The sequence below is a fragment of the Henckelia pumila genome, chromosome 4 (assembly GCF_033568475.1).
Source record: "Henckelia pumila isolate YLH828 chromosome 4, ASM3356847v2, whole genome shotgun sequence".
NCBI classification, from domain to species: Eukaryota; Viridiplantae; Streptophyta; class Magnoliopsida; order Lamiales; family Gesneriaceae; genus Henckelia; species Henckelia pumila.
The window spans coordinates 144,216,184-144,244,009 of record NC_133123.1 but is presented as its reverse complement, the minus strand read 5'-3'; the positions used below and the strand labels follow the sequence as shown (position 1 = coordinate 144,244,009).

General features: G+C 33.8%; 5 protein-coding genes across 9 annotated transcripts; 1 reads left to right on the top strand and 4 right to left on the bottom strand.

Moving 5' to 3' along the window:
• The first annotated feature begins 1,264 nt into the window (after positions 1 to 1,264).
• Positions 1,265 to 4,697, top strand: LOC140859942 (homeobox protein knotted-1-like 2). Of its 2 annotated transcripts, XM_073262582.1 has the most exons (6): positions 1,265 to 1,302; positions 1,428 to 1,808; positions 1,922 to 2,044; positions 2,261 to 2,399; positions 3,853 to 4,106; positions 4,185 to 4,697. In XM_073262582.1, exons 2-6 carry the CDS (start codon positions 1,434 to 1,436, stop codon positions 4,386 to 4,388), a joined length of 1,095 nt encoding a protein of 364 aa, XP_073118683.1. In that variant the 5' UTR covers positions 1,265 to 1,302; positions 1,428 to 1,433; the 3' UTR covers positions 4,389 to 4,697. The 2 variants fall into 2 exon arrangements, with proteins under 2 accessions (XP_073118683.1, XP_073118684.1); XM_073262583.1 differs by lacking the exon at positions 1,265 to 1,302 and having other exon boundaries at positions 1,309 to 1,808.
• Positions 4,698 to 5,217: 520 nt separating this feature from the next.
• LOC140864375 (CSC1-like protein RXW8) lies at positions 5,218 to 9,987 on the bottom strand. 4 transcript variants are annotated; one of them, XM_073268528.1, is made up of 12 exons: positions 9,854 to 9,987; positions 8,834 to 9,206; positions 8,463 to 8,612; positions 8,281 to 8,344; positions 7,964 to 8,173; positions 7,656 to 7,838; positions 7,137 to 7,435; positions 6,655 to 6,943; positions 6,295 to 6,573; positions 5,957 to 6,190; positions 5,661 to 5,865; positions 5,218 to 5,552 (listed from the first exon to the last, which is right to left on the bottom strand). In XM_073268528.1, the coding sequence occupies exons 2-12, from the start codon at positions 9,112 to 9,114 to the stop codon at positions 5,476 to 5,478; spliced, it is 2,271 nt and encodes a 756-aa protein (XP_073124629.1). In that variant the 5' UTR covers positions 9,115 to 9,206; positions 9,854 to 9,987; the 3' UTR covers positions 5,218 to 5,475. The 4 variants fall into 4 exon arrangements, with proteins under 4 accessions (XP_073124629.1, XP_073124628.1, XP_073124627.1 ...); XM_073268527.1 differs by having other exon boundaries at positions 9,824 to 9,955; XM_073268526.1 differs by lacking the exon at positions 9,854 to 9,987 and adding an exon at positions 9,299 to 9,484.
• A 338-nt stretch (positions 9,988 to 10,325) lies between these two features.
• Positions 10,326 to 12,015, bottom strand: LOC140861961 (1-aminocyclopropane-1-carboxylate synthase CMA101-like). The gene is made up of 4 exons (XM_073264962.1): positions 11,872 to 12,015; positions 11,584 to 11,703; positions 11,312 to 11,472; positions 10,326 to 11,187 (listed from the first exon to the last, which is right to left on the bottom strand). The coding sequence occupies exons 1-4, from the start codon at positions 12,010 to 12,012 to the stop codon at positions 10,326 to 10,328; spliced, it is 1,284 nt and encodes a 427-aa protein (XP_073121063.1). The 5' UTR covers positions 12,013 to 12,015.
• A 6,820-nt stretch (positions 12,016 to 18,835) lies between these two features.
• Positions 18,836 to 22,491, bottom strand: LOC140862965 (probable pectin methylesterase CGR2). The gene is made up of 6 exons (XM_073266006.1): positions 22,204 to 22,491; positions 22,023 to 22,062; positions 21,599 to 21,634; positions 20,959 to 21,333; positions 19,892 to 19,947; positions 18,836 to 19,303 (listed from the first exon to the last, which is right to left on the bottom strand). The coding sequence occupies exons 1-6, from the start codon at positions 22,336 to 22,338 to the stop codon at positions 19,151 to 19,153; spliced, it is 795 nt and encodes a 264-aa protein (XP_073122107.1). The 5' UTR covers positions 22,339 to 22,491; the 3' UTR covers positions 18,836 to 19,150.
• A 663-nt stretch (positions 22,492 to 23,154) lies between these two features.
• On the bottom strand, positions 23,155 to 26,716 carry LOC140864408 (squalene monooxygenase SE1-like). The gene is made up of 8 exons (XM_073268580.1): positions 26,347 to 26,716; positions 25,685 to 25,796; positions 25,405 to 25,579; positions 24,897 to 25,065; positions 24,480 to 24,698; positions 24,117 to 24,392; positions 23,663 to 23,941; positions 23,155 to 23,576 (listed from the first exon to the last, which is right to left on the bottom strand). Exons 1-8 carry the CDS (start codon positions 26,587 to 26,589, stop codon positions 23,472 to 23,474), a joined length of 1,578 nt encoding a protein of 525 aa, XP_073124681.1. The 5' UTR covers positions 26,590 to 26,716; the 3' UTR covers positions 23,155 to 23,471.
• Positions 26,717 to 27,826: the final 1,110 nt, after the last annotated feature.

Below are 27,826 nucleotides of genomic sequence, written 5' to 3'. Positions count from 1 at the left end.
AAAGTGATGGAATATACTATGTTCGATAAAACGTCGTATGTAACCGACAGTTTTTCGATGTAGTATAATCCATTCTTCATTTGATTGATTTTCTGGCTTGGCTTCATCACCACTCAATGGCAAGTATATATCTTTGCAATATAGCAGATCCAACATGCTTGCCTTCCATATAGAATAGTTTGACCCGTTCAGTTTGAACATCCCTCCAAGGGGCTCCTCCATTGGACGTGGCTCTGATACCACTTGTTGGGAAAGATAGCCAAAATTAATTGACTTTTATGTAGCGGAAGCTTTTGATTTTTTTCCCCTTCAGTGATACTATCGGATCAAAGTGTTTCCATGATATCAATATCAATCAAGATAATAAGCACGAAGAAAACGACACAAGGATTTTTACGTGGAAAACCCAAATTAGGGAAAAACCACGGGACCTAAGTCCACCAAGAAAATCTCCACTATATCAATAATGGGTACAACACATTCCTAGAATAATAGGAGATAACAACAACGCTCCTTAGAACAACTTAGGGGATACCAAGAACTTCAAGAACAACGATTCTTGGATGACACATTCGTTCTCACTTTACAAGTGAAACTCACACAAATCTAATCACGTAGAAAATTCTTTCTGATGTGGAAGATCGAACATCGCCGCAACCACAGAGCATACTAAAATTTATCTAAATGATTAGGCTACAAAAAACACTCTTTTATTTCTTGTGTTTTTGGGATTTCTTGGGATGATTTTTGAAGCAAAGGATTGTGATCTATTTATAGGCAAATTTTGGGGGTTGTTGAAGTGTGAAACCATGGTGTGAATGACATCAAGTTTGGTAGCCACCATGATTGAACTTTGAATTGTTGAATCCAAAATGTGATTGAATTCCAACATATACGTAGTCATAACCCCTAAAACAAATCCGACAAAGTAATTCAACAATGAATACAAATATATATATATATATATATATTATATGTTTACCTCGAAAGATTTCATCCTATTTGTATAGGCACTCACTGCCTTCATAGTTCATTGTTATTGATATATATGATGCTAGAGGTGTGCTTCACTTCTCAAAAAATTAAAATTAAATATTATTATGATTTGTTTGAAAATTATTATAAATGGATGAACGATGGACGTCTTGTCAGCCAGGCAAAGTATGTACACATAGTGATAGTGTTGTGGATTCCAATTATGCCCTTGTTAATATATATATATATATATTTATTTCCATGGTTTGGTTGCTACAACGAACAAACAAGAAAATTAAAAATATATGGATGAGCGAGCGAGGCTAGGTAAAAATAAAACAGTGATTAGATTTTTGGCTAAAGCTAGCTAGGGTTTCACTTCAATTTTTCCATCTCCAGCTTGTTCTTCGTTTTAATTCCGAATTACTTAATTTATTGATTGATACCTGCAGCTAGCAATGGATCATGAATACAATCTGCATCTGAGCGACAACTCCAATATTAATTCTAGAGGGAATTTTATTTATATGGCTCCGGTTTATGGAAGAACAAACAACAACACTAGTGCCTCCCAGTCCCAGATGATGATGAGTAGTAGCAGTAGCTTTCATCTTCAATCATACGATCATGAATCCCAACACAATATTTCCACTGTCAAAACTGAAGCTGCTTCACAAATAATTCATCCTCTAACAATATTTAACTATCCCTCCATCATCAATACACCTCTTCATCAACAAACTACTACTTCTGAAGTTGATGCCATTAAAGCCAAGATTATTGCTCATCCTCACTATTCTAATCTTTTGGAAGCCTACATGGATTGTCAAAAGGTACTACTACTCCGATCCATTATATATATATATATATATATATATATATATTTCCACCCCATTAATTCTCTCTCCCTCTATCACCATATATATATATATATATATATGTACAGGTGGGAGCTCCGCCTGAGGTGGTGGCGCGTCTGACGGCGATCCGCCAAGAGTTTGAGGCGAGGCAGCGGGCTGGGGCAGCTGCTCGAGATGTTTCCAAGGATCCAGAACTCGATCAGTTTATGGTATATATATATTCATCTTTTTTTTTTTTTTATAATATAGCGCGTGGGAACTTAATTAGTTTTTCTAGCTAGCTAAATCTCTTTCTTGTAGCTAAAATATTTTTTGGAATTTTACCTAGGTTTAATTAATGGGTCATTATTTTATTTTCATACATATTGTTTAATTCATGGGATCTGACATTATGGTCTCGAAATTGAAATTCTGTTTATATATAGGAGGCTTACTATGATATGCTGGTGAAGTATCGGGAGGAGCTAACCAGACCTTTACAAGAAGCCATGGAGTTCATGAGACGGATTGAATCACAACTTAACATGATAACTAATTGCGGCCCTGTCCGGATCTTAAATTCTGGTAAATTTTTCTTCACTACACACACACATATTCATTTTAATTTCCTTTTTTTGAAAAGAATTAAACACACACATATATATACAATATTCTATTTGATATGTGTGTGTGTGTGTGTATAGGTGTATGGAGAGAGAGATAGAGAGAAAATGGGAGTGAGTGAGAGCGATAGATAAATATCTCTCATGGTTGTTTCTTTTATGATGGAAAGAACACCAAGAATAAAAATGGCAGAGGCAGTTTTGATTCCCAAGTGTTGATGTTCAGTGATGAATGTGGCCTTAGCTAGCCTCTGTCTATTTCCTGGTGCAATGCATTACTGAGAGTTGAAACTGGCAAAGAGTAGTAGTGGGTTTATTATGTGAATTTTACTCTCCACTCTGCCAAGATTTAAACATGCATTCAATGCTGTCCCTAATTAATTTGATCTTTCCCGTAAAACTCCATCGTTTTCCAATGCATTTTTACCACTGCAAATGACAACAAAACCCTAAACAGGAATAACATATATTATATTGCTATGTGTTATATATAAAATAAATTAAATGAGAAAAAACAATGATAGACTGACCAATAATCCAATCTTATGGCATAATTAAGAAATTATATGAGTTAATATATTCATCTTTTTAATCAATACTTTACCTTCTCTTATGGGTTGGGTTCCCACGCACTGACCAATCTAATAATAATTGTAAAACTAATGAATATTATATATTTGAATCTGATGGGTCGTGTGTTACGTGCATGCGTGCTGCAGACCTAGACACAGATGAAAACCAACCAACCATTTATATATGTTGTCATTTCTTAGTTTACAGATTGCATTTAGTCTTTGAAAAATATGGGAAACATAGGATGCTGTTCCTATCAGTGTTCACTGCTACCCCATGACATATATAGCTAGCCTGTGCAAATTTGTCAGGCTTCTGTTTATGTTTCTTTCTTTCATGTATGTCTTTCTTTTTATTCTTCTTTTTCTTTTCTTTAATTGTTCTTCTTATTCTAAATTTTATACTCTCTCAATGGATTTTTATCCATTTATTAAATACAAATTGTTATAGAATTGAAAGAGGCAAAAATGTTTATTGTGACAAATAAAAAATAAAAAGGAAAATTATTGAAAGCATGATCTAATTTGATCAAATAATTAGGATACAATATAATTAATTTGCTAACAGCAACAATCAACAATGAGTACAAATATATTACATTAACGTTATATATAACTACTGAATAGGAGTGTGAATTTCCTTTAAAACCACGGCTCATATGATAAAAGTCATTGGCAATGAACTGAAATCACGTATGCTACCATCATACTTGTCGCACCATTCGATTGAAGAGTAAACTTTAAAGTACTGTCACGAATTATTCGACAGGAGATTAGTGTTTGCATTGTTTTATATCTTTTTATGTACAATATTTTTTGCTTTGAACGTCTTGTAAACGACAGAGGAGAAGTGTGAAGGTGTTGTTTCGTCTGAAGAAGACCAAGAAAACAGCGGTGGAGAAACCGAACTTGCAGAGATTGATCCACGAGCAGAAGACAGGGAATTGAAAAACCACCTCTTGAGGAAGTATAGTGGATATTTAAGCAGTCTAAAGCAAGAGCTTTCCAAGAAGAAGAAGAAAGGCAAACTTCCAAAAGATGCTAGGCAGAAGCTACTCAGCTGGTGGGAATTACATTACAAATGGCCATATCCATCGGTACGTATTGTCCATTTATTTTTATTATTATGTATGGATGTGACCTGAAGGTGAAGGTGTGTAAATTCATTGAAACAGGAGTCGGAGAAGGTGGCGCTGGCTGAATCAACTGGTTTAGACCAGAAACAGATTAATAATTGGTTCATTAACCAAAGAAAACGACACTGGAAACCATCAGAAGACATGCCGTTTATGGTGATGGATGGCTTGCATCCTCAAAATGCTGCCATCTACATGGATGGTCATTATATGGGTGAAGGTCCTTACAGATTGGGGCCGTGAATCATTGAAGAAACCAAGCCTGGTTAGTGTGTTTTCAAATATAAGAATCGATTGTTCTTTTGGCAATTAGTTGAGCTTTGCTATATATTTGGTTCTTTTCATGAGTTTGTATGTTTAAGAGCTACTGTTGTGTATAAATGATACAACATTCTGCACTTGTTACTTGAGCGAGCGAGTAAATCAATGCGCTTTTGGGGTTCAAATGTTTTATGGGTTTCTTGGAGCTTTCCCAAGGATGTGTATGAAATATGTAGTTAATGTACTCGAGGCTTGCTGCATACAAGAAAAGAAAAAAGAGCCATTTGATCATGCTCATGCTCATGCTCACGCCGTGTCTGTTTTAGTGTAGAATATAATCTTTTAATATGCATGTTAAATGACTTTTTTTTATATGCTTTTAAAACCACGCACTCGAACAAATCTTCCAAGCAATTGCATGTGAAGCACAACAATTGAGGCCTGCAAAAGTTCGATTCTCTATTCCTCAATCATTGAACCATCAAGGAGTTCTTTGTCACATAAAATTTATTGATTTATTAACACCACAAATAATATTTTATGGATCACATGATAGCTATCTACGCTAAACCTCCAGGAGACATGATCAAAGCCATTACTGAAGGATTATGGGGTCGTAGTGTATATGTTTTACCCAGAATTTGCGTATATAATTTAATACATTTAGGCCAAACTGACGCAGATAATACTCATCTTCATTTGCTTAAAGTCATAGGCACCAACTACCACTTTTATTGAAAAGTAAATAAATTAATGGATTGGAGCAGATGTTCAGTCTGCTCCCTGAAATGGCGCCGCATATGCAGCGTAAACTCAAATGTTAGCACTATTTTCTCATTAAGAAGGGAACGATTTCTCATTTCTCTACAAAACACTTGGGAAGTTCTCTGTAAAGGATTAATACATTTAGTTCCATGTATCCCTCGATCGACAATCTCCATATATGTGGCAGTCTAAAAGCTTCGTTCTCACTGAAATAGTGCTGTTATCAGAAGTTCTATATAAGCTGGCTATCCTAATAAAATGGATTCTTAGTATATATGTGTAACTACCGGCAATGATTCAAATCCTATTTATTATGCAGTTCTCCTAGTTCTAGATGAGGTCGTCCAACTAAGGACCCAGGCAATCGGATGGTTCTCTTCCCTGAAAAAACATAACATCAGCATAAGTATTATATGTGGTGTATCTATACAAGTTCATGTTATACAACGATCGGTTATCAAAACATCAAATTATAAAAAGGGAGCTAACCAGGTGTGACGTCCTCTATATCTTCGTGCATGCAAATGTTGCCTATCTCCGCACTATCTAAATCGCATGGATGGCTGTCTTGTTCTACGGTTTTTTGCAAACCATGGGATACTGGAGTAAACTGACAATATGCGGATTGCAGCTTCTGATGAATCTCCTCCATCCGTCCGCAATGCTCATCTTGCCGATCCATTTCAATAATAATCTATGAGCAACATCAAACAAGATACATGATCAAAAGGGATTATACTGTTTTGAAGTAAAAGAGTAACCATTGCAGGAGTTCTCTCCCCCACCTTTGCTGGTGTTTTTTTGAAAACTGGGTGAAATCTCTGCCTGCAAAACTCGTTGAAGAGTAGCGTGCAAACAATTAGTGGAATGGTAAAGCTTAAAGCAATTGACGATTCTTTGATCCCAAAAACTCCCAATGCTATTATTTGGGTCAGCACCAATGAGAATATTGTTGTGTTGTGCACCACAGGCCAGTACAGTCCCCCAGTCTGATATTTCGTTACATATACGTTCAGTATCTGAAACAACATTTCCATATCAAGAGACCATATTAGAAAACGTGAACAGTAGATACATGCATATATGAAGGGAGCAAGAAAACGAAACAAAGACTCATATTAACCTGATTTCGGTACACGAAATAAGCTAGGACAAAGTATACCAGCAAGAAAGGCAAAATAAGAGGTGCCAATGTGGAACAGGTGAAACCTAGGAGTCCGAAAAGAAGGACTCTTGGTACTTCCGTATGGTACGGAAAGGTATATGTTCCATAGGTTGTCTCGTCCTTGTTTTGGAGAATGAACCTGTAAAACAAGTTGCAGACTAAAGGAAATGGCTGAATGAGTTCAACGGACAAGCTTGCCCAGCCTGATGTTAGGACATAAGTCATAAAGAATGTTGCCTGCATAACATCCACGTCTGGATTAATTTTTATGATAACAAATGCCAATGACTAACCGGGAAGAAAGGGGAAGAAAGTCACCGTTGAAGGCACTGCCTTAGCAAGCAAGTTTGGTATGTTTTTAGGATCCCCCAATTTCATGATCGAAATTTGATAGTGGTCTATGGCAGTCTCTGTAAGAATATTGGCAAAGAATACATTCCATATGACAAAGTAAGTAACTTTAATGCATGTACTTCGCTTCCTGCCGCTACGAGAAATTGAGCCCTCCAATGTTGAGAAGACCATCATAAGTGGGGGAACAAAGTATAGAAATATCATGAATATAACACTTGGTAGATATCCAGTTATCACTTGTTCCACAAGCTTCCTGCAAAAGTTAAACAGAGAGTTGTGAGCCCTAAGAACTGTTGATAAAATGGGGTGGTTCTAGGACCAAATACTTGCTTCTGTACTAAAACCACTGTGGGACAACATTTGTTGTTCCTCAACATAAGCAAAAGCATTCAGAGAATACCCTGTACTGAAGTAATCGAATCACTTCAAACATATATATTTATTACCTCTGTCCAATATCCCTCAAGAATGGAAAAATCTTCTTTAGCTTTTCTAAATGAACAAGGCTTTGTGTAAACACCACAGGCACAAGGAAGAAAATCACAAAAAGGATTGACGCCACAAGGACAGCAATTTTACGGATCCACAGGAGCCGATATGGTACACACAAGTTTGACCAGTAAACGTCACGAGGTTCGGGAGCAGAGTCAGTCACCCAAGACATGGGATTTGGTGCTTGAAGAACCTCTGAAGCAACCAATGCAGCATAACGAGTCCTGAAAAAAACCAGAGCCGCTCCACATTCCTGCAGGAAAGATTTGCATGCAGAAAATTTTTGAGATATTTTGACAATAAATTCTCCATGAATTAAATCAAGTCCAAATTTGATATAGGGGCATCAGAACAAGAGTGCCAACCACGCTTACAGTTCTAATTATATTTCAAACTATTTTCGATATCTTTGCCTTGACTTTTTATGAGTAGATGAATAAAGTTTTTATAATTAGTTGTGCACAATTTTTAACCTTCTTCCTTGTATCTGAGCCATCAAAGCTGCTTCTTCCCTTGGAACTTTCGGGCTCAATTGAAAGGATTTTGAAAGATGCTGCACTAGTTCCCCCACAAAAGCCACATCTCATAAATTTTGATCCACAGCCTTGCTCCATGCCAGTGGTCTTCAGAATCTTGTATATTTTCTCAGCATCACTCTGCAAACAAAATAACAGCATCTGAGTATCACCAGTGATATATGAAAAAATCTGACTTAAATTAGAGAAAAAAACATGGTTTTCAATCAATTATCAACCAAGAAAAAAATATTTTAGATGCACACCATCATTTTCTGGACTGCTCCAGATTGATAGATCATTTGGTGCAATAAATAGCTCGACGAATAATAATTTGTAAAGAATTTTGTCAATGTATCGCTATATGCTTCTTCCCGAGACCATGGAATCGCACGAACAAGCACTGTGAAGTGGCTTGGATAGGAAACAGAAGAAGCGATGTGCGCCAATCTCATTTTTGTGATGTTTTTATATTCCTGTGGACAAGAAACAACAATATCATGGAAATAAATGACATCAGATCGAATCTTTGGGTGACTTGATCGAACGGAAACAAATTGTGAATCAAAGTTGTTGTCCTTACAAAGTAGAGAAGAGTACAAGCGCAGCATGTTATGATGTAAAGAGCAAGACAATGAGCCCAAAGCCTGACAAATAAAATAAATAAATTTGAATATATTAACCAAGCTTAAAGCTCAATAGAACTTAGCCACTAACTGTGATTCCTGATGTAACCACAATAATAGAGAAACACATATTACATACCATCTTGACCCTTCCTTCACATTCCCAATGGTGAACACGTTCAATGGCTCATCAGGGAATTGTTTGTGCTCCATCTCAATTCCAAAATTATAATTAAGTGGAAGAACAAGAAACAAGCATATAATACCAGCAACGGTTAATATTCTGACACTGCACAAAGAAAAGCAGGCATGGATTTTAATATTATGTGTATATTCATGTTTACAGCATGACCAAAAGTGCCTGAAGATTAGCAATATTAACATTTCATTAGCCAAAAAGCTGTGTATAAGATTCTGAATATTTAGTTTTTTTTCCAAACAAGATTCTGAATACAATTAATCTGTATGTTAAAGACTGAAAATTTGCAGTTGAAAATATCATGTCATGACCTGAAGACAACAGCACGGAGAAAGACAACAGCATCCACACCACCAATGGCGAATAACTCGTCCTCTGAGGCTTCCCAGGCCTTCACTATCCAACTAGCAGAAGGAACGAGTCGCTCGAAGCAAAAAGGATCATGGCGTTTTGATCTCACCTGAGAAAGCCTTTGCCCAAAATACACGCTCAAAAGACTAGGTTGTTTTCTTAAAACAGAGTACAAGGAGAAAAGCGCCACACATACAGCTGTGTTGATAGCAGCAGAAGTCAAAAGAGAAGAGACGTCCATCTCTGTCTCGCTACACTGGGAAACCTATGGCATGCCATCACTCAGAAGTGAGACGCAGGACCTTCTTACATGAACAACTCCAAAAATACATCCTGTGGTTGCAAGAAATTAAATCAATGAATTCCTAGTTTCTAGCTATGTGATTAGCAAGAAGAAATAATCAACATATGGTCATGAAACGAGCCTAAACCACCACAGTGTGAGAATTTCAATTTTATGAGCGCATATAGTGAACATTAATTGGAAAGTGTGTTTCTTCCATCACAACAATTTATCTTAAAGTAAACGATTTCCATGGAGACAAAATCTGTACTAAAAACATTTTGATAACCAATAATAAAAAATTCGCGGGTATGATAATCTCTCTCTTTCAAACTTTAGCATATCTGAGCCACAAATAAAATAGGATCACCCAATAGAAATTGTCCATATATGAGAATGAAAAGGAACACGAAAAGACCCAAAATTTAAGTGGTCCAGTTCATGAGATGAAGCCTACACGTCGAAAGAAGTCACCAGAAAATCTGAGATTCCAAAAACTTGCACTCACAGCACTTCAATTTGACGAAACGCACAATATTACAACAGACATATGTCACACGTACACCTCAAGGCTCAACCCACTGATAATGAATGATTACAAAATAAATTCATACAAATAACAGAAAATAAAAATGCCGTATCTCCAAAAATCACAAGAAATTTGCACCTGATTCTGCCATAAAAAAAAAAAAAAAACCGTAACAATTAATTTGACGGTACGCAAGCAAACTTTTCTTGCACTTGGAAAGAGGCAACGAGTGTAAGGAAAGATTGCGATTAGATTAAAATTGAAATTGAAAACCCTAAAAATGAGTTTATTTTTAGGATTTAAGATCGTGGCGAAGAAAAGAGGGAGAAAAGGGTTGCATGAAATGGAAAAAGGGGTGCGCGGGATATGATATGCAAACTTTACATGCCAAACATTACTTAATTAAATCATCCACCATTGGATGCGCCACGTGGAATACAAACAAATAACCGTCACTAACCGCCACCAATCAGATGCATATACTATTCAACCACGTCACGTTTGCTTAAAATTGATTAACTTGCTATAATTTTGATATATAGCACAAAAAAAAAAAAAAAAAACCACCCCTAGTCTCATATATATATATATATATATTATTTGGCTTAAGCCACGATACAAAACACGCACTAATTAATTATTAGGTAGCATTAAAATTGATCACCAAAGCCTGGATCCGTGCCACCGCAAGTTCAAGTGTTTGTTTCGCCATATTTGCAAAGCAAACACGGAACCAACCAGGTTCCACACAATGACACGAAGATCCTGGACAAACATTTATCAAATATTCACCAATTATTTCCCTCCACACTTCCATTTCTGCTTCAAATGTATCCGACTTCAACACTAATCTCATATCCACCCAGCAAAATAATCCTGAATTGCCCTTTAAGCACCGGATACCCACTTTTTTCAGCCCACAAACCAGAATTTTCTGCCTGTTTCTCAATCTCCTCCGATTCTCCTTCACATAATTCCGTATGAATTTCTTATCACCCAGAATCTTGGACATTAAATACTGGGTTTGTGAAGAAATAAGCCCGAAACTCGACATTTTAGTGGCTGCGGCTAATAAGGTATCATTGTTTGAGTAGATCATGCCAATTCTGAACCCTGGAACTCCAAGATCCTTGGAAAGACTGGAAACCACGTGAACCCGACTCCATATATTTTTGGACTCTTCTTTAGAGCTAATTAATTCTATGATGCTTATGAATCTGGGTGAGTCGAAAACGGTGCCTGTGTAGATTTCGTCGCTTACTATGTGGATGTCTTGGTTAATGGCGAAGTTGATAATGAGATTGAGTTCATTTATAGTTAATGTGGTACCCAAGGGATTGGAAGGATTTGTTATAAATATTCCTTTAACTTTTAGTTGAAGGTTTTGGGCTTGTTTATAGGCTTCTTCCAGAGAAGAATCAGTGATTCTGAAGTTGTTTGAACTGTGGCAGTGAACAGGTATGATTTCAACTCCAGTTCTCCATTTCAAATCTCTATCAAACCTGCAGGAATAATTAAGACGCACGTACTCATTAATATATATATATATATTAATTAATTATTTTCTTGGGTATCAATAAATAAAAATTAAATAGAAATTTATATTAGTTGTATGTGTTTAATTACCCTGGATAATATGGTGTGGGGATTAAAAAAGCTTCACCGGGTTCGGCCAAGCAAAACATGAGAGTTTCATTGGCAGAGGTTGCCCCGGCTGTGAGTACTACTTTGTTGGGATCAAATTTTACTTTGTTTTGTCTGATCTCAGACATGTATGCTGCTAGCTCCTGCGCGCAATTTATAATTATATATATATATATACTTAGGCGCATGCATAATTGCATATATATATCAAAATTAATTAATTAACCAGCTAATTAATTATTTTTATAACGTACTTTCTTAAATACTGGTAACCCGTGATAATCTTGGAAAAGAGCCAACTCCCTAAATATTTTCTTGAATCCACTTATTTCCTGGTTTCTAGCAATCCAGGATTCCAGAAGATCAAAAGAAAGCTGCATAAAAAAAATAAAAAAAAAATAAAAGGGATTCTAATTGCCATCGTAAGAACCTATATATTGATCATACATATATATATACATGTGACGACGATCGAAAATTAACCTGGGTCATTAATTAATTGGGCTTTTTTAATTTATTTGAAATGAAATGTACGTAGATACCTGATTTTCGGCCAAGCCCATCTGGATAATTCCAGACGGGTTTGCAACGGGATCAAAAGGATTCTTGTCGTACTCTTGCCATCCTAAGAAGTAAGAAGAGTCTTGGCCATGTGACTTGCATGTTGCTTTCTTAGACAACATAATAATAATAATTTCGATATATCACAACTTCAAATGGTAGATACTAAGGCTCGAAATGCATGCATGCGTATTTATACAAGGATCGCATTCGTTTAGACATGCATGTTACCCGACAATGTGTATTGCATGGTACCATGGGACGGTGATTATGTTTGTTACCCTATTATTATTATTATTATTATTATTATTATTATTATGGACCAATTCACGCATAAAAAAATCGTTCACATTTATAATATAATCTTTCTGGTAATTATACATATTATTATGTGTTCCTTATATGTGTTATTTTCATTTTACATACGTATTATATATATGAGTGATTCGGGTATAATAAATTATTATTATTTATTAAAAAAATGTCAATAAATTTTTATGCTGTGTAGATATATATATATATATATATATATATATATATATATATATATATAAATTTTGGTGTCCAAGCAAGGCCGTCTCCAGAAAATTGGAGATCCTAGGCTAAGTTAACGTTAATATAATTTATTTTTTTTGTAAAATATACAAATATTAATACGTACGAACTAATAATAAAATGAACATAATGATTACCAACATCTAATTTAATATACAAATTTTATCATTGAAGCTTCTACCTTGGTCATTAACCAAATACACGATATTCATAACTCATTTTGGGCATTTCTCTATTAACAAATCTATTTTTCTTTGAGGCATATTATTCTATGAATTTCCCAATCGAACAAATCATATAATCCTTCACCACTCATATCTATATTTTCATTCAAATTTCTAGTATCATCTACATCTCCCATTCCATTATTATTATTTTTTTCAATTTAGTCCTTTCACGACTATAATTTACTTGAATCTCATCATTCATAACTATATTCTCAATTAAAATTTGATCTGCAACTATATTTTCAGGATTCAAATTTTGATAATTGACACTCTCAATAAAGATTGGATCAGTACCCACTACAACAACATCCAAATCCAAATTTTTTTTCTTTCATACGCAAAGAAAGGGGAGGAGCAACAACACAAAAATTGACAATGTTTAATATTTTTTAAACAAATAATTAAAAACCCATGACCTATCTAGGGTTTAATAGAAGATATTATATATATATATATATATATATATATAATATAATATAATATATATATTTTTTAAAAAAAAATTAAGGCCCCACCAATAGGGAAGGCCCTAGGCAGTCGCCTAAGTGGCCTCCCCCTAGAGCCGGCTCAGTGTCCAAGCTATACCAAAAACAGTTTTTTCTAATACTTTCAACTATTATAAAATAGTAAATATAGTGATATATATAGATATATACATACTTGGATTTATAGAACATGATACCAATTCATCGCTATCCAAAATATCCCCACCCCATCAACAGTAAGCGACATCGAATGAATATACGTACGTGCACTCCATCGATTCATTATTTGAATTTCAACATTCCCCTTGTTTCACTTTGTGTATATCTGCAAGAATCATACGTCTTCATATATCCTTAGATATTGCTATGTTCATAAAGCTAGTCTTTACATTTCCAAATCGGGTGCTAAAATAATTAGAGACACATGATGATTTCAAGCAGAACTCAAACCTCATCTCCTTCATTAACGGTGTCTTTTATTGAAATATGTCTATGCTTTGAACGAAACCAATAATGCAGCACTAACCATTATTAGTACATTCAAAAAACTAATAGTACTTGCGAATACAACTTGTAGGCCACAGATTCTTTTTAATTCTGATCATGTTAGCTCCAAAGTTACTGTGTTAGTGGTGCGACCTAGCTAGCTAGTTAGCATATACAAGATGATCAAGTGGGATACATGATAATTTTAATGGTCAACAACAAATTAACAACTAACAACCTGACCAAAAAATTTTTTGAAGATGAGATTTTGTAAGAATGTTAATTTCATTCATTTTATGAAAGGGACCTTGGTTTCTACATGTCACACCTTGAGATATATATATAGTTGAAGTCTATGTACTGCGTGTTATATGTATACATGCATATCCAAAACATTATAATAATTCTTGTTATATGTATACATATCCAAAACAGTATAATAATTCTTTTTATTGGATTTTAAGTCCGATTATTGTATAAAATAAAACTTTCTGCGCATCTAAGCCAAAAACTGAATCTTAAACGAGAGTTCTGGAGAAGGCAAAATAAAATAAAGCCTAAAATTAATCACAGGCATATATATTAATGTATATATGAAACTAACAACTTGCCTAGTTTCAAGAAATTAATAGCAGAAAATTCCAAATAAATTGGGTGTGAAGTTATAGATTTGAGATAGCATTAATGTGGAGAAATTAAAGTTGAAATAGAAAACAGTAGTAAAACGAACAAGTCTACTCGTATATAGTCATCAGCATTCAATCACTCAAACTTCAAACGGCACAATTAATTAAAAGCGAGTCAATAAAAGTGAGCATTCTCTTTTGTTATTGCGTGTATTTGGAAGCATGATAGGGAACACAAGTACATGCAATATTTATCAGCTTTTGGGCACAAGGGAACAAGAATTTTTCTATATCTCTATCTATGTGTATCAACAATTCAACCTATATATATAAAATATAATTACCATAACTGAATATATTTTAATTTTTACCAGCCCAGGCAGCCCTGCATTGTTGGGGACATTTAATATATAGGCTACATCTTATTTTTAATGAAGTCAAAGAGACTCGCCTTTTGTTTTATTTATGTCAAATTAAGAGTTTCTACTTAGAGGGTATTTGGTTAAGCTTATTAAAGTGTTTGGATAAATTTATTTTAAATAATTTAAAGATGTTGATGTGTTTGGTATTATAAGATATTTTTATTATCGAAATTACCAAAAAATGTATAATACTATGAAAGTAATATAAATAGTAATATACATACAAAAATAGTTTTAAATTTATCATAAGTGTTAAACATATATTTAAAAAAATAAAACTATTTTTTATCTTAATTTAGAAAAAAATTTAATAAAATATATAAGGATAATATGAAGAAGTAAAATATCAAAATAATATATTTTCTAAAAATTAGGGGTGACCTTATTTTTTAAAAAACAGCTTATAAGCTCTCAAACAGCTTATTTTGACAGCTTATAAGTTGTTTGACAAAAAAATTGTCAAACAAATTGGAGGTGCTTATAAGCTTTGAAACATCTTATAAGTTGTTTTCAAGAGCTTATAAGCTCAGTCAAACACTCTCTTAAAAATAATATAAACTTTTAAAGTTGAGACCAATTTTTAAGAAAAGAAAACTCATGTGGAGCTACTTTTATTATCAGTAAATTGTCCACAGACTGAGTGACATTTTAAAAATGAAATTAGTCTATGCTACGCCGAGAGTTTTTCTCCCTCTATATATTTTAATATCATTAGAGCATGTCGGTTCCTCATATTTTTATGGAAGTTGACGTGTTGATAATCCAAAAGCTAACATTTGATCATATCATAGGAGAAAAAATACTTCAAGTATATATAGCATAGAATAATCCTAAAAAAATATCTATTGAAGGTGGGTAGACATGTCTACTGAAGGCAGTAGACGACCTTCCATAGACATGTCGACTACTTCAGTACATATGTCTACCGACCTTCAATAGACATTTTTAAAATTTCTGTTGAATCAGTAGACAATCTACTAACTGAAAAAGTAGACAAGGGTAGTGTACATGAACTGAATCTCAGTCGACATGAACATAAAATAGGTAGAAACATAACAAGTTTACAAGAATTGAAAAAAAAAAATTGTTTGGAAATTGAAAACTTACAAACACTATTATTTAAATTGAAGAACTCCGGACAAAGAATGAATACCGGAAGAATAATGAAAATTGAGAAAGAGAAAAATATGAAGCAAGTTGAGGAGATCCAAAAGATGGAAAGTTTAGAAAACTCATTTGAGAAGATGAGTTTTAAAATACTTATGATGAAAGAAAACTCATAGAAGAATCAAAATTGATAATCTCTATTTTTTTTTAAATCTCATATCGTCCTTTTAGTAAAGGTAAAATAATTTTTTCAAATTTTAGACATATTTCTTCTTTTGTTTTGGAAAATACTTTTTGGTCAATTAATTTGTTCAAGTTTTCGTTTTGGTCTATTAATTTTTTAAAATTTGGTTTTGGTACAGTAATTTTTAATTTTCAGTTATTTTGGTTCAACTACACACGTGTCAGCTAGAATTTCATAGACCCAATTTATTTTTTTTGGGAAGGAATTAGACATATTTTTTAAATATGAAGTTAACCGGACTTATATATCATATCCTCCAATCTTTCTCCCTGCGTTGCCAGCACCACTCTTTCCCAAAACGGGTGCATTAGTAAATGCACGATGGCTCTCAGAAAAATACCCTCGTTTATATTTGGTAATATGGATCCCATTTTCAAACTTGGCAACATAATAATAATATATATATATACACATGATTCTGCTCTGAGTTTGAGAAATATTGTAGAAAATTACTGTTAAACGTACACAGTCTGCGGGTAGAAAAATTTGCGATCCTTGAGCTTGTTTTAGGTGCGGAGCTGCAGGTACGACGACTGCTCGGTGTCCACAGTTTTGGCAAACTTTGAAATTTTTTACACAAATTATAAATTATTGGGGTTTGCAATTGCAGTGATCATTAATTTTACTTTTGTACTTGCATACGCAGATGAAAATCGAGACTAGCACTGGATGCATATTCAATTGTGTTGTCGCTTCGGGCAGGAAATATAATGGGAACTGAAATATACATATATATGTACCCATTAATTAGTCCTGAGAATTTAAATCTGAAATATCATAATTTATTTATAAATCGATGTTGCACAGCATGCAATATGATATTGATCACACACACGTGTATATATATATATATATATATATATATATATATATATAGCTTTGTAAATATATTTTTTATTTAATCTTATACAATACATACAATATATTAATATTAAAATAAATTGCATCAATTAATGCATTGCTAAAATTTCTAGTGAATTTTTTTACATTGACGCAGTGCACGAGACAAATGGTTAAAATTATGCAAATATGTCATGTAACATACTAACATGTTGTGCATGTTAGGCATAACGTCATTGTTGCTCCACTAGTGAGCAAGATTTTTGTGGCAACCACTAAATAAAAAAAAACTAAAAAAATGAACATAAATATCAAAATTTTATATATATATATATATATATATATATATATATATATATATATATATATATATATATATATATATATAAAGAGGGAGAAAGCTTAATAATAACTACTTTTGGTGAGACTTTTTTTAATATTCCAAATATACCCTTAATTTGTTGTGGATTTTGTTTTATTAATTCAAATTTGATTTATTTTTTTAATTTATTTATTTAAACTTTATTTTCTTTTTCTTTAGTTAAATAATGTTTGAATTTGTTCCGCCATAATTATATAATCATATTTGTTTATTAAAAAAATCGTTCATCTATTATATTTTGTGTACACGCATCGCGTGTGCCAAAGTTGCTAGTATATATAATTACTGTTCGTATTTTGGCAAATTAATTAATTATGGAGAAGGTGATGTGAAGAGACTATGCATCGTACTGTTGTGGCTGAGACCTAAAACTGAACAATACTGATGTGGTTGTCTTTATATATAATATAATTTATACTAACATAATCGCACACACGTGTTGCATATGTATAAAACCATATAATATTTAATGTTGTGTACTACATATAGATGTTATTTTTTAATCATATTTAATTTTTTTTAATTTCTTAAATTATATAAAATTTTATTTAAAATTTATTTATCAATATCATATCTATAATGGTTAATTGAGAAAAATATAAAAATATTCAAAAATAAAATCTTTACTTATAATTAAATTTAAAAAAATTATTTATTCTATCTATAATTGTTAGTTGAGAAAAATATATACAAATAAATTCAAATTTACATGTATGAATTGAAAGATCAATTTCGAAAAAAAAAAAGTTGGTGCAGTCTTCTCCCTCTGAGGGACTCAACTTTTATATACAGTATATATATATATATATATATATATATATATATATAAAAGTATTAATATGTCCTTTAATTCTGTCTTTATATATATATAAGTATTAATATATCCTTTAATAAATTAAAATGGAACCAATTATTGGGCATGTATGATATTATCACCTCATGTACGTGGGAATAATAAGTCGAACTGATCCATTATCGAATTAAAGAGCAGTCGGTGGTGATCACAAACTTTCAATGTTTTTTGGTCTTCAACTACAATTCTCATAATTTTGTCTTTGAAAATATTTCATGATTCCAATAATGCGACTCAAAACTTTAATCGATGATTAATATTTGGTTTTTGTTCTTTTCATGGTCTTAACTCAGCATAGATGCCATATAATTAAATTGTATTAAACGTGTCTCTTAGAAATTGAATGAATATAATGTATACAATAACACGACAAGTACATTTTTGAGGATGCATGTCTACAGATTTCTGTAAACTTTTTGAAGCTAAACAAACTATTATCTATTTATATAATAGTGATATTATTCAAAAACTTTTTTTCATTTTTATCTCGATCTGTGTTAGATTTTGAGACGTCTTATTATAAATTCCGTTTTTTTGTGGGAAAAACTTGATTAACATGCCCTTGTACCAGCTTATTTTAGGTCCCAATTTAATTTGTGTCATAAATAAACAAAAGAATACTGCGAAAATATGGAATTTTACTAACAATGTCTAACATGCAGCACCAGCACGACCCGCAGGCCGCAGCAACAATGTAGAGCAGAAAACAGAAGCTCCGTTGAGAAACTCGACATTTTATAATAGGCAGCATTTCGAGTCATCTGATTTACTTGCCAACTGCCAAATCTAATTAATCTATTCAGCACAAACCCACAGGAGAATTATTGTGCAATGATCCCCATAGATTTTTTGAATAAAAGAATATGAATATGAACATTTAGTGAAATCGACAATAACTTTTTAAGATGATACTTCTCCAACAGATGTAAGAAGCATCTTCCCCAAAGAATCATTTACCTGATGCCAGTAGAATCCATTTACTTTGTGGATTGACGTGTGAAAAGTTAAGGATTTATGTTTCTCGGCTAAGACATCAACGGTACGAATTGAGATGGAAAATTTGGCAGTTTGAAGTATAAGATCTCTTCACAGCAGCTTGCTCAAACTTCTTGATCACAGCTTCATTTTCCTCTAAGCTCATTTGAACAAAATATCTGATCCACCAAATTGAGCTCCGCAACTTGGCCTATCAGAAAAATAATTCCAAATTGGCACAACTCGTTTTTTTCTTTTCCCAGAATAATGTGATTTCAGAGGTGGGGGAAAGGATTGCATTTGGACCTCAAATTTTTGAGACAAAAATGCTTAGACACTTTAGTAACTCGTTGGTTTCAAAGGCCACTTGGAAAAAAATGCTTGTAAAAATGTTTGAAATTACGAGGGAATATAAATTTTCAGATATTTCCACTTCTACTTCAATTCTGGACCAGATTAAGCATTTATTAGAGAAGATAATGAAAGTATTTCATATTCCTTTCAGATAATAATGCATTTCTTCTGCAGTTTCCTGTTCTAACTCCAAAATCCCAGCAGAGTGCAGTGAAAGCTACTGGAACCGTATTAGAAGCTATGCTATATTATCTATGACAGTAATGACCTATGGCAGGTGCTCAAAAAACATACAGATTCAAACTGAAAGGCAAGTACCGTTGTTTCCTCATCATAATATTCATTGCACAACAATATTAACATCCTAAGACCGTTTTCCAACATCCTATTAGTCCAGGAACAACAGTAAAAACAAGGTACATATGATATTAGATACATGACTTACCAACCGTCCATGCTTGGCTTTGTCAACAACTTTGGCCTTTTGATGATGGGGATACCCTAGAAATTTAAATAAGAAGATAAGCAACTAAGCAATGTTTCAAATATCAATTGTAGAGAAACCGTAAACAGCAATTTAGCCATAGAAAAACAGTATCTAGCATCAAAGAAGAAATTTTATGTAGATAATTTGAGAACAAGACCTAGGATAAAGCAGAAAATTCGGAGGAACATCACCCTTTTTGGGAACACTTGTAACCTGACAGAACAAATTTTAGCCGGAAATGTCATTTTTAATGTTTGGATAGCTTAAATATGAATCAAGTTGAGGACTATGAAGAATAAGGAGCAAAAGAGCTCCCTGACACAAAACAGCGACTTAGCACCGTGACCAATAGATGTTGCTTCGGCACAAGACAGGTATCTTGAGGAATCCTCCTGTTTCAATTTAATTGTGAACCTTGGCGGGAATTCTTAGCAACATGTGATGCCATCGCCACAGCTTTTTCTCTTCTATTTTCAGTAGTATCTTCTTTGTTCTTTCGTCCTAGTATTCGTAATTACAGGATCTAAATTTACGAATAGAAGTCCATGAAGATGCATGGGTTATCATTGTTGCTCTTCTTTATTCATCTTTTAGTGGAACCTGCCTCTCTCAACATTCAATGATTCAGTTTTGTGGACATAATAAGATTATAAATTAAGTTGTTCTTTTTCCCTTAAATAATTTGTGATAACAATACACTTATAGTTATAATTCATGTTGTACCCGATGAAAATCATGGCCCCATGTAATCCCAGTTTTAACCATACAAAGCACTATATTCTTACTCTCACCATTTCATTCACTTGAGAGCAAAAGAAAGCCTAAAGGAGCAGGGCCTGAATTAATTCATCATTTCTATCTCCGAGCCAGATTGCATATAATTCCAACACCAGGAGAATACTGAAGGACTTTCTCCCACAGGCACAATTGTAAGACATGGTTATTGAGGCAAGAAGCTTAACCAAGTCATGCGCTAATTTAGAAATGCCCAAAATCTTGTGAACAAGTGGCATCATTTCTTGTACCTGTGAAAATGACAACACCATCTGCTGATACCCTTGCTAATTCAGGAAGAGTCCTGTTGAGATATTTTGGAGACAAGTAATCCAATGCATCTGAGACAATTACATGAGAAAATGATTTTGCCCTGTAGGGCAGAGGAAATTTGATATCAGCAACTCGAGCAATGCCTCTGTGCACCAAACTCTTACATTTACGATCAGCGTCTTCTATATCGTATGGTTCCACACCCCAAGCTTCTGTATCCTTCTCTTTTAACAATCTAGAAACTACAGAACAAGTGTCCGGACCGACATGCAAAACCCTGTGCATGCTATCGCCATATGCCATTTTTAGAACTGGAATTGCACGTTGAACTTCCACGGTACATGAAAAATCACCTGATAAAGAACAGAATAAAATAACCTTCAAGTTGATGCCAGCACAACCACAACTTCTTACCAAATGTTGACACCAATTTAAAAGAGTGCATGGTTTCAGTGGAAGGAAAAATATCGAGTATCATCTATGGGACTTTGTATCGAGCAGTGTATTTGAATTGTGGACAATTGTTCATTTTAAATTGTAAACTGCAAAAGGGAGTTAGAAGGACACCGAGACAAGAAATCCAGAGGATATATATGGCTAGCAAACCAGTGTCATTACCTTCCACTCGACTGAAAAATTTATTAGCTCCAGTACCTGTCAGGCAAACCATCGCCCGTCAGTCAAAACACAACCATTCAACAAATGAATCAAGCCTAAAATTGTATCATGAACAAAAAATTGCAGGACTCAATGTGATCCAAGTGTAATAACAAGCACATCATCTAAACTTAATTTTGTGACTGGAAAATCACTTTCATAAACCTTCAGCCGTTTCACAGCACAAACTCCACATAATTATCTATGTTATTGCAAGAATTACAATTCTTAAGCTAACCTAAAATTGAACCTAGCTCATTTGTTTTGCAAATCAACTTAAAATGTTACACGGCCATCCATTATTCAAAGAACATCAGCAGCAAAATTATTTGCTCTGCTCAAGTATTGCTTTAGCTCAAATATAAAAAGAGAAGGAATTAACAACCTCTGCCGCGATAGAAATAGCCTATAAGAAGGAACCCCCCCTGAAAATTCGGAAATTAGAATCTCTGATCAGAATTGAAACACGTCGCCTCCGTCAAATACACCAAGATTAATTATCTATAATCACAAGAGCACATTATAATCGAAATCCAGTAGATAACCGAAAGACAGATCACAGATACCAGAATAATGAAAGCAGTGGGTAGGTAAGGATGCGAACGAGATCTTGAACGAAGAGAAGATGCAAATGGAGCTGCGGCACTTTCTGATGTACGTCTAGATGGATTTATTGGCCTCCTCGCCATCGACATCGCCATTTTTGTTTGAAGAAAAAACTTTGCTCGGAATGGAATCTACGGGAGAGTGTTTTGAGACCGAAATTGGCGCGTTGGAACGGCGTCAAGGCGATTGGCGCGTGGGCTTGCGACCAATTACATCTCATGCCACCGAATCTAACAAGAATGAACGAAATCCACTGCGGATCAAGCTTTTTTTTTTTTTTTTTCGGTCATGTATTTGGATGTTAATTTTTATATTCACAAAAAATTTTAATATAAAAATTATATTTATTGAATCACATGATATATCATGATATAATAATAAAATCTCATTATATAATTTAAAATATATATCAATATACGATATATTGAAAGTATTATTCTTTTTTTATATTAGTGTACAAAACACACTGTACTTGGAAATATATATATATATATATATGTATATTTTATTATTTTTAATCATATATAAGTAATATAATTTAAATGAATGGAAAAGTGTAAATATAGAAATATTAATAGCTATGAAGTATTAAATATTTTGTTTTTAATTAAAAGGGAAGCTTATGTATTGATCTGAAGGTGTGAGATGAGCAGTTTACAGGTTTGCAAACTTGTTAAAAGCCCACAAAGAGCTGGAAAATAGTCCGTTTCGATTATGAAAATTTATTTATTTATTTTTTATTAAAAAAAAACACTAAGCTAAGCTAAAGTTGTTTATAATGTCAGAATACTTTGTAGTTTGTAAGCTAGCTTATTTTATTATAATAAAAGATTGTTTCTCTCGTGCCATTCTACTTTTATACTGTCGATATCGTCAAGCGATGGGATAAAAAAAACATTAGTTGGGTAGAATTAGAAAAAAATAAAGATTTAAAAATTTGTAGGAGTCGTCAGAATTCAAACATGGGCCAATGATTGGAATAGTTGCCGGCCCTTCGCTCCATATTCTAAAACCGGAATCTGTTTCCTACAAAGATACTGGCATTACAAAAGGGACAACATATGTACTTCCGAACTCAAGAAACGAAACCAATTCAACCACATAACCGAAAACAGGACGAGGAGGAGCCCAAGTGCAACTATTCCACAAGTTGCACAAATCTGACCAACTAATCTTAAACCACTCCAACGCCGAAACTCACAGTTCCCTCTGCTTTTACATCCGAAACTTACATAGCAGGAGGAGCTCGGTAATAAGCAGGTACAGTCGCGGGAAAGAACATTTGCCTAACTCCTTCCGCCTTAATAATGGGATAGATTATTCCCGAAGCACTCTGTTTCCACAAATACAGATAAAAAAGATGGAAATTTTGGAGACAATTAAGATAAGAACATGATAATGGAGTCAGTATGTACTTACCGAGATCAATCTAGCACCGATCCACATCCGTTTGGGGGAAGGGAATGGGAGTAACAATCGACCAACCCCATAAATAGCCACTGCAAAGAAGTGGCACACCAAGCTCAGTGGCCGAGGGTTCAAACCAGAAAGCAAAGAAACTGGCCCATCTGAAAAAACACCCCCGAGGCTCAAATAGTCGAAGCACGCCTGTCGCATCTCATTTCGTGCTTGATCTGGTGATGAACTGAAGACCTTGTAAAGTGCACCTGCCAATGTGTTGATCGTGGAGGCAACTGGCTGCAGGTTGTATACAGGTGAGGTAATGAATTCATCATTCAAAAAGTCATTTGGAATCAAATAAATTTAAAAAATTTCTTTAGGGGAGATTGGACAACGCGTGACCAAAGGTAAATGCATCATACTGTAAGATAGCCAAATGATATAGACTAAAAATTATAGTAATTTGACTCACCTTTCGTAATGTGTAGAACAATTCCAGATATTTGCAAAGAGCAGGTGCATCATTAAGGTCACACAGTGGCCTCAGTAGATTGCGTAGTACAACAATATCAGATAAAGCCACAGTCATTCCTCCACCGGTCAAAGGGTGCCGCATGTTAAATGCATCCCCCATAAGCAATGCTCCTGGAGTGGGATGAGGAGCAGCCGGCATGCTCCTGTTTGGCATTGTCCTGATGTTTCCTTTCTCGATCGCAGAGATGAAAGCATTGTGTATTTCAGGAGGGACCTACAAAAATAATAAGAAAATAAATAGATGTTTGGCATATAATTATAAGTGAATAATACGTGTGTGTGTTTGCATTGTATATAATACCTGAGGAGCAACTACAGTCTTCAAATATTTCTCCATTTCACCATTTGATATGGAGGGAACTTTTTGACCGGGAACATCTACCAGACATCGAATCTCTGTACTGCTGATGGGGTAGAACAAGATAGGAGATGGATCGGCCAAGATAACATGCCCGTGATTTGCATATGGAAGTTGGCAATTCTCCAAAACCAAACCAACAAAACAGGACGGCACATCAACCTGTCGAGCAGAATGATATACAATATAACAAGTAAATGATCAAAAGAAAACAGAGACAGAAAACCCCGAACAAGTTAAATGTTATATAATTGTTGATGCAGATACAATGAGTGTTAACTGAACTAACAAAAATGGAATAGAAATGATTGGACTAGAGGTGAGAATCAGCAAAACAGCAAAAGCTTGCAGCAGATTTACCTTTGGGCTACAAAGAGAACGACGCAAGTTAGAAAAGCATCCGTCGCATACGATGGTCAGAGGTGCATAAGCTTTCAACTCTTCACCAGATTTTGTTTTGTACTCCACCCCTTTAATAGTCCCATTTTCTTCTAGGAGAGACACTACAGTTCCTTGCTCCAATCGAACACTGCAAACAAAAGAGACAAAAATTGCCTCCATCAGCTGATACATATATTGAAGAAGAATAAACTTCTGGCATTCAATCATCGTCAATGATAACATGCTTTACAATGACTCCATAGTAAGCCTTGATACATCCCTCACTCCCTCATGTATGATAAATAATTCCAAATACGATAGTAAAAACTAAAACTTTAAATAAAGTCATTTTTTCCTGTCTCATTCCCCATCAATCCCAGAAGTTGGTGGGGCAGAGGAAATTATGAAAAGAACACATGGCCTAGGCCTTATTAAAAAGAGAATGACGGAAAAGTCATCAGAAAAAAACAGGGAGGAGAAGACATACTTAGGAAGAGATGCAGCTTTTTCACGCATCCGTTGTATGAAGCGTCCGTTGTGGAAGCTCCTTCCTGATACATCGGAGTGAAATTTTTCCAAAGGATAAGAAAGCCGTGTAGATTTTCCATCCTTGAGCAGAGCATAACCAAAAACTCTCTGAGCATCAATGTTCTCCACGCAGTCTATTAAGAACAAAAACACATTTTCAACAATTACATAACTATGAAAACCACTCAGTGTGTACATATATATATACAATTTGTTAGCAAAAGAAATGCAGAATTTACCTTCCAATCCCAACTCGATCAATTTAAGGTATCCACCTGGTTGCAGCAGTTCTCCGACGATTCGGTCGGGCTCAGTTAAATCTCTCTCAATCACACGCACCTGACGCCCTTCCTACAACCAAATTATAAGGAGGTTGTTCAGAAACTTTTACTGTTTAATCTTTCTGTTGGAGTAGGTTCAAGAATAGAAAATTTTGAAACAAATATCAGTATTTTGTTTCCTTGTTTTCTTTCAGATATCTTTTATGATCATCATTATTATTATTATTATGAATTATGATCATTATTTTAATATAAAACAGCACCGAATTATAATTTGCTGAAACTGTAAAAAAAATTAATAATAATAATTTTGCAAACAATAATTATTTAATAAGAGTAAAAGAAACACCCAGACATTAACAAGTTAGATGGAAAATCAAGATTTGGAAATATGCAGAATAAGAATCGGAGTTCATTTCAAAGAACCTGTTTTTACATGCATAACATGCATTGATTCATATGCACATTCAAACTTCAAAATTTCAGCACATCGCTTAAAAAATAAAAAAGCAAAAACTTTTATCGACATACGGTCATGACAGAAAAAACCAATTCCCGGTTCGCACATCCATAAAAAAGAGCAAAACCTCGACCGAATCGAAGAAGGAAAACCGATGTACCTTCCCGAGAGTGTGGGCGAGGGCAGCGCCGGCGACACCAGCACCAACGATGATGACGTCATCTCCGATATTCCTCAATCCGAGATCTCCATTATCCGCGACGGTGGCGGTAGTGGTAGTGGTAGTGGTGGCAGCTCCAGGCTCCTCCTCGGTTGCTTTCTTTTTGCTCGACAACCCATAACAAAAAATGAGGACGCCCAAAAGGGCAGCCAAAACAGATGCCCAAAGGCTGAGATCCGCCATAATTTACGGCAATGCGGGTTGAAGAGAAGGGCAGAAGCAATAAAGTGTCGCCGGAGAATGAGAGAGAATATAACACCGGTGCTTCGAGCGAGGCTAACTTTTAATGTTATATAAATGCTTCGCTGGATTTCTTTGGCGTTTTATGCGTGACATATATAGATTACACGAGATATATAGTATGATTTTTGGGGAAAATAAAAAAACAAAACAAAACAAAAATAATAATACAAGAGAACATGCAACGGCCTCAGAAAAGTATGGGGGGACAAAATGTTAATTATGGCCTCCATCGTACCTTTTGCGGTATCTTTCCATTTCTCCAAATTTTTGCGGGCGTTGCATCATTTTTCGTTAATTAAACTAAGGACAATGCATGTACATAGACTTTTACATAAAAGTGTACACGCCCTATTAAATTAGAAAAAAATTTCAAATTCTTTTAAATTTTTTTTTTTTCAACTTACATTTTTTTGTCTTGCTCAAAAAAATATATCAAATTCTTTTAAAATATTTTTATTTTCAACCTACAATTGTTTATCTTTTTCAAAAAAACTCAAACCGAAAATATTATTATTATTAATTTAATTATTTATTGTGAAATTTTAAGGGGTTTCAAAATTGAACCCGACCCAAGTTGATCAGTTACTATCGGATTAAGGTTGATTTTTGGGGTTCATGTTAGACTCGAAATATTGATTTTTTAAAATTTTTAACAAAATAATTAAATACACATAATAATAATTAATATATTTTGATTTAAATACATAATAACAAAATCTCACTTATATATATAGTTCTATATAACTTAAATTTGAAAGTCCAAGTATACAAAATTCAAAATAAACTTACTACACACAATAAAAATTATTTTTAAAAATCAATGTTTTACAAAATAATTATTACATGTTTAAAATCTATTATACAATATACAATATTTTTTATCAAACATACAATATATAAAAATATAGTAATTATTTCTTAATTCTAGAAATAAGTACAAAAACTTTTTATAAATTTCTCAAACCAAATCCGAATAAATCAATAGTGATTGACTCGAACTCGACTAACACGATCAACATAAACCTATATGATTTGATTTTTATTTTGTTTTTAACAAAATAATTAATTATTACACATAATAATATTAAATATATTTTAGTTTAAATATATATTTTTTGTTCATAATAAATTTAAATATATAATAATAAATCTCGCTTATATATAATTTAAATTTAAA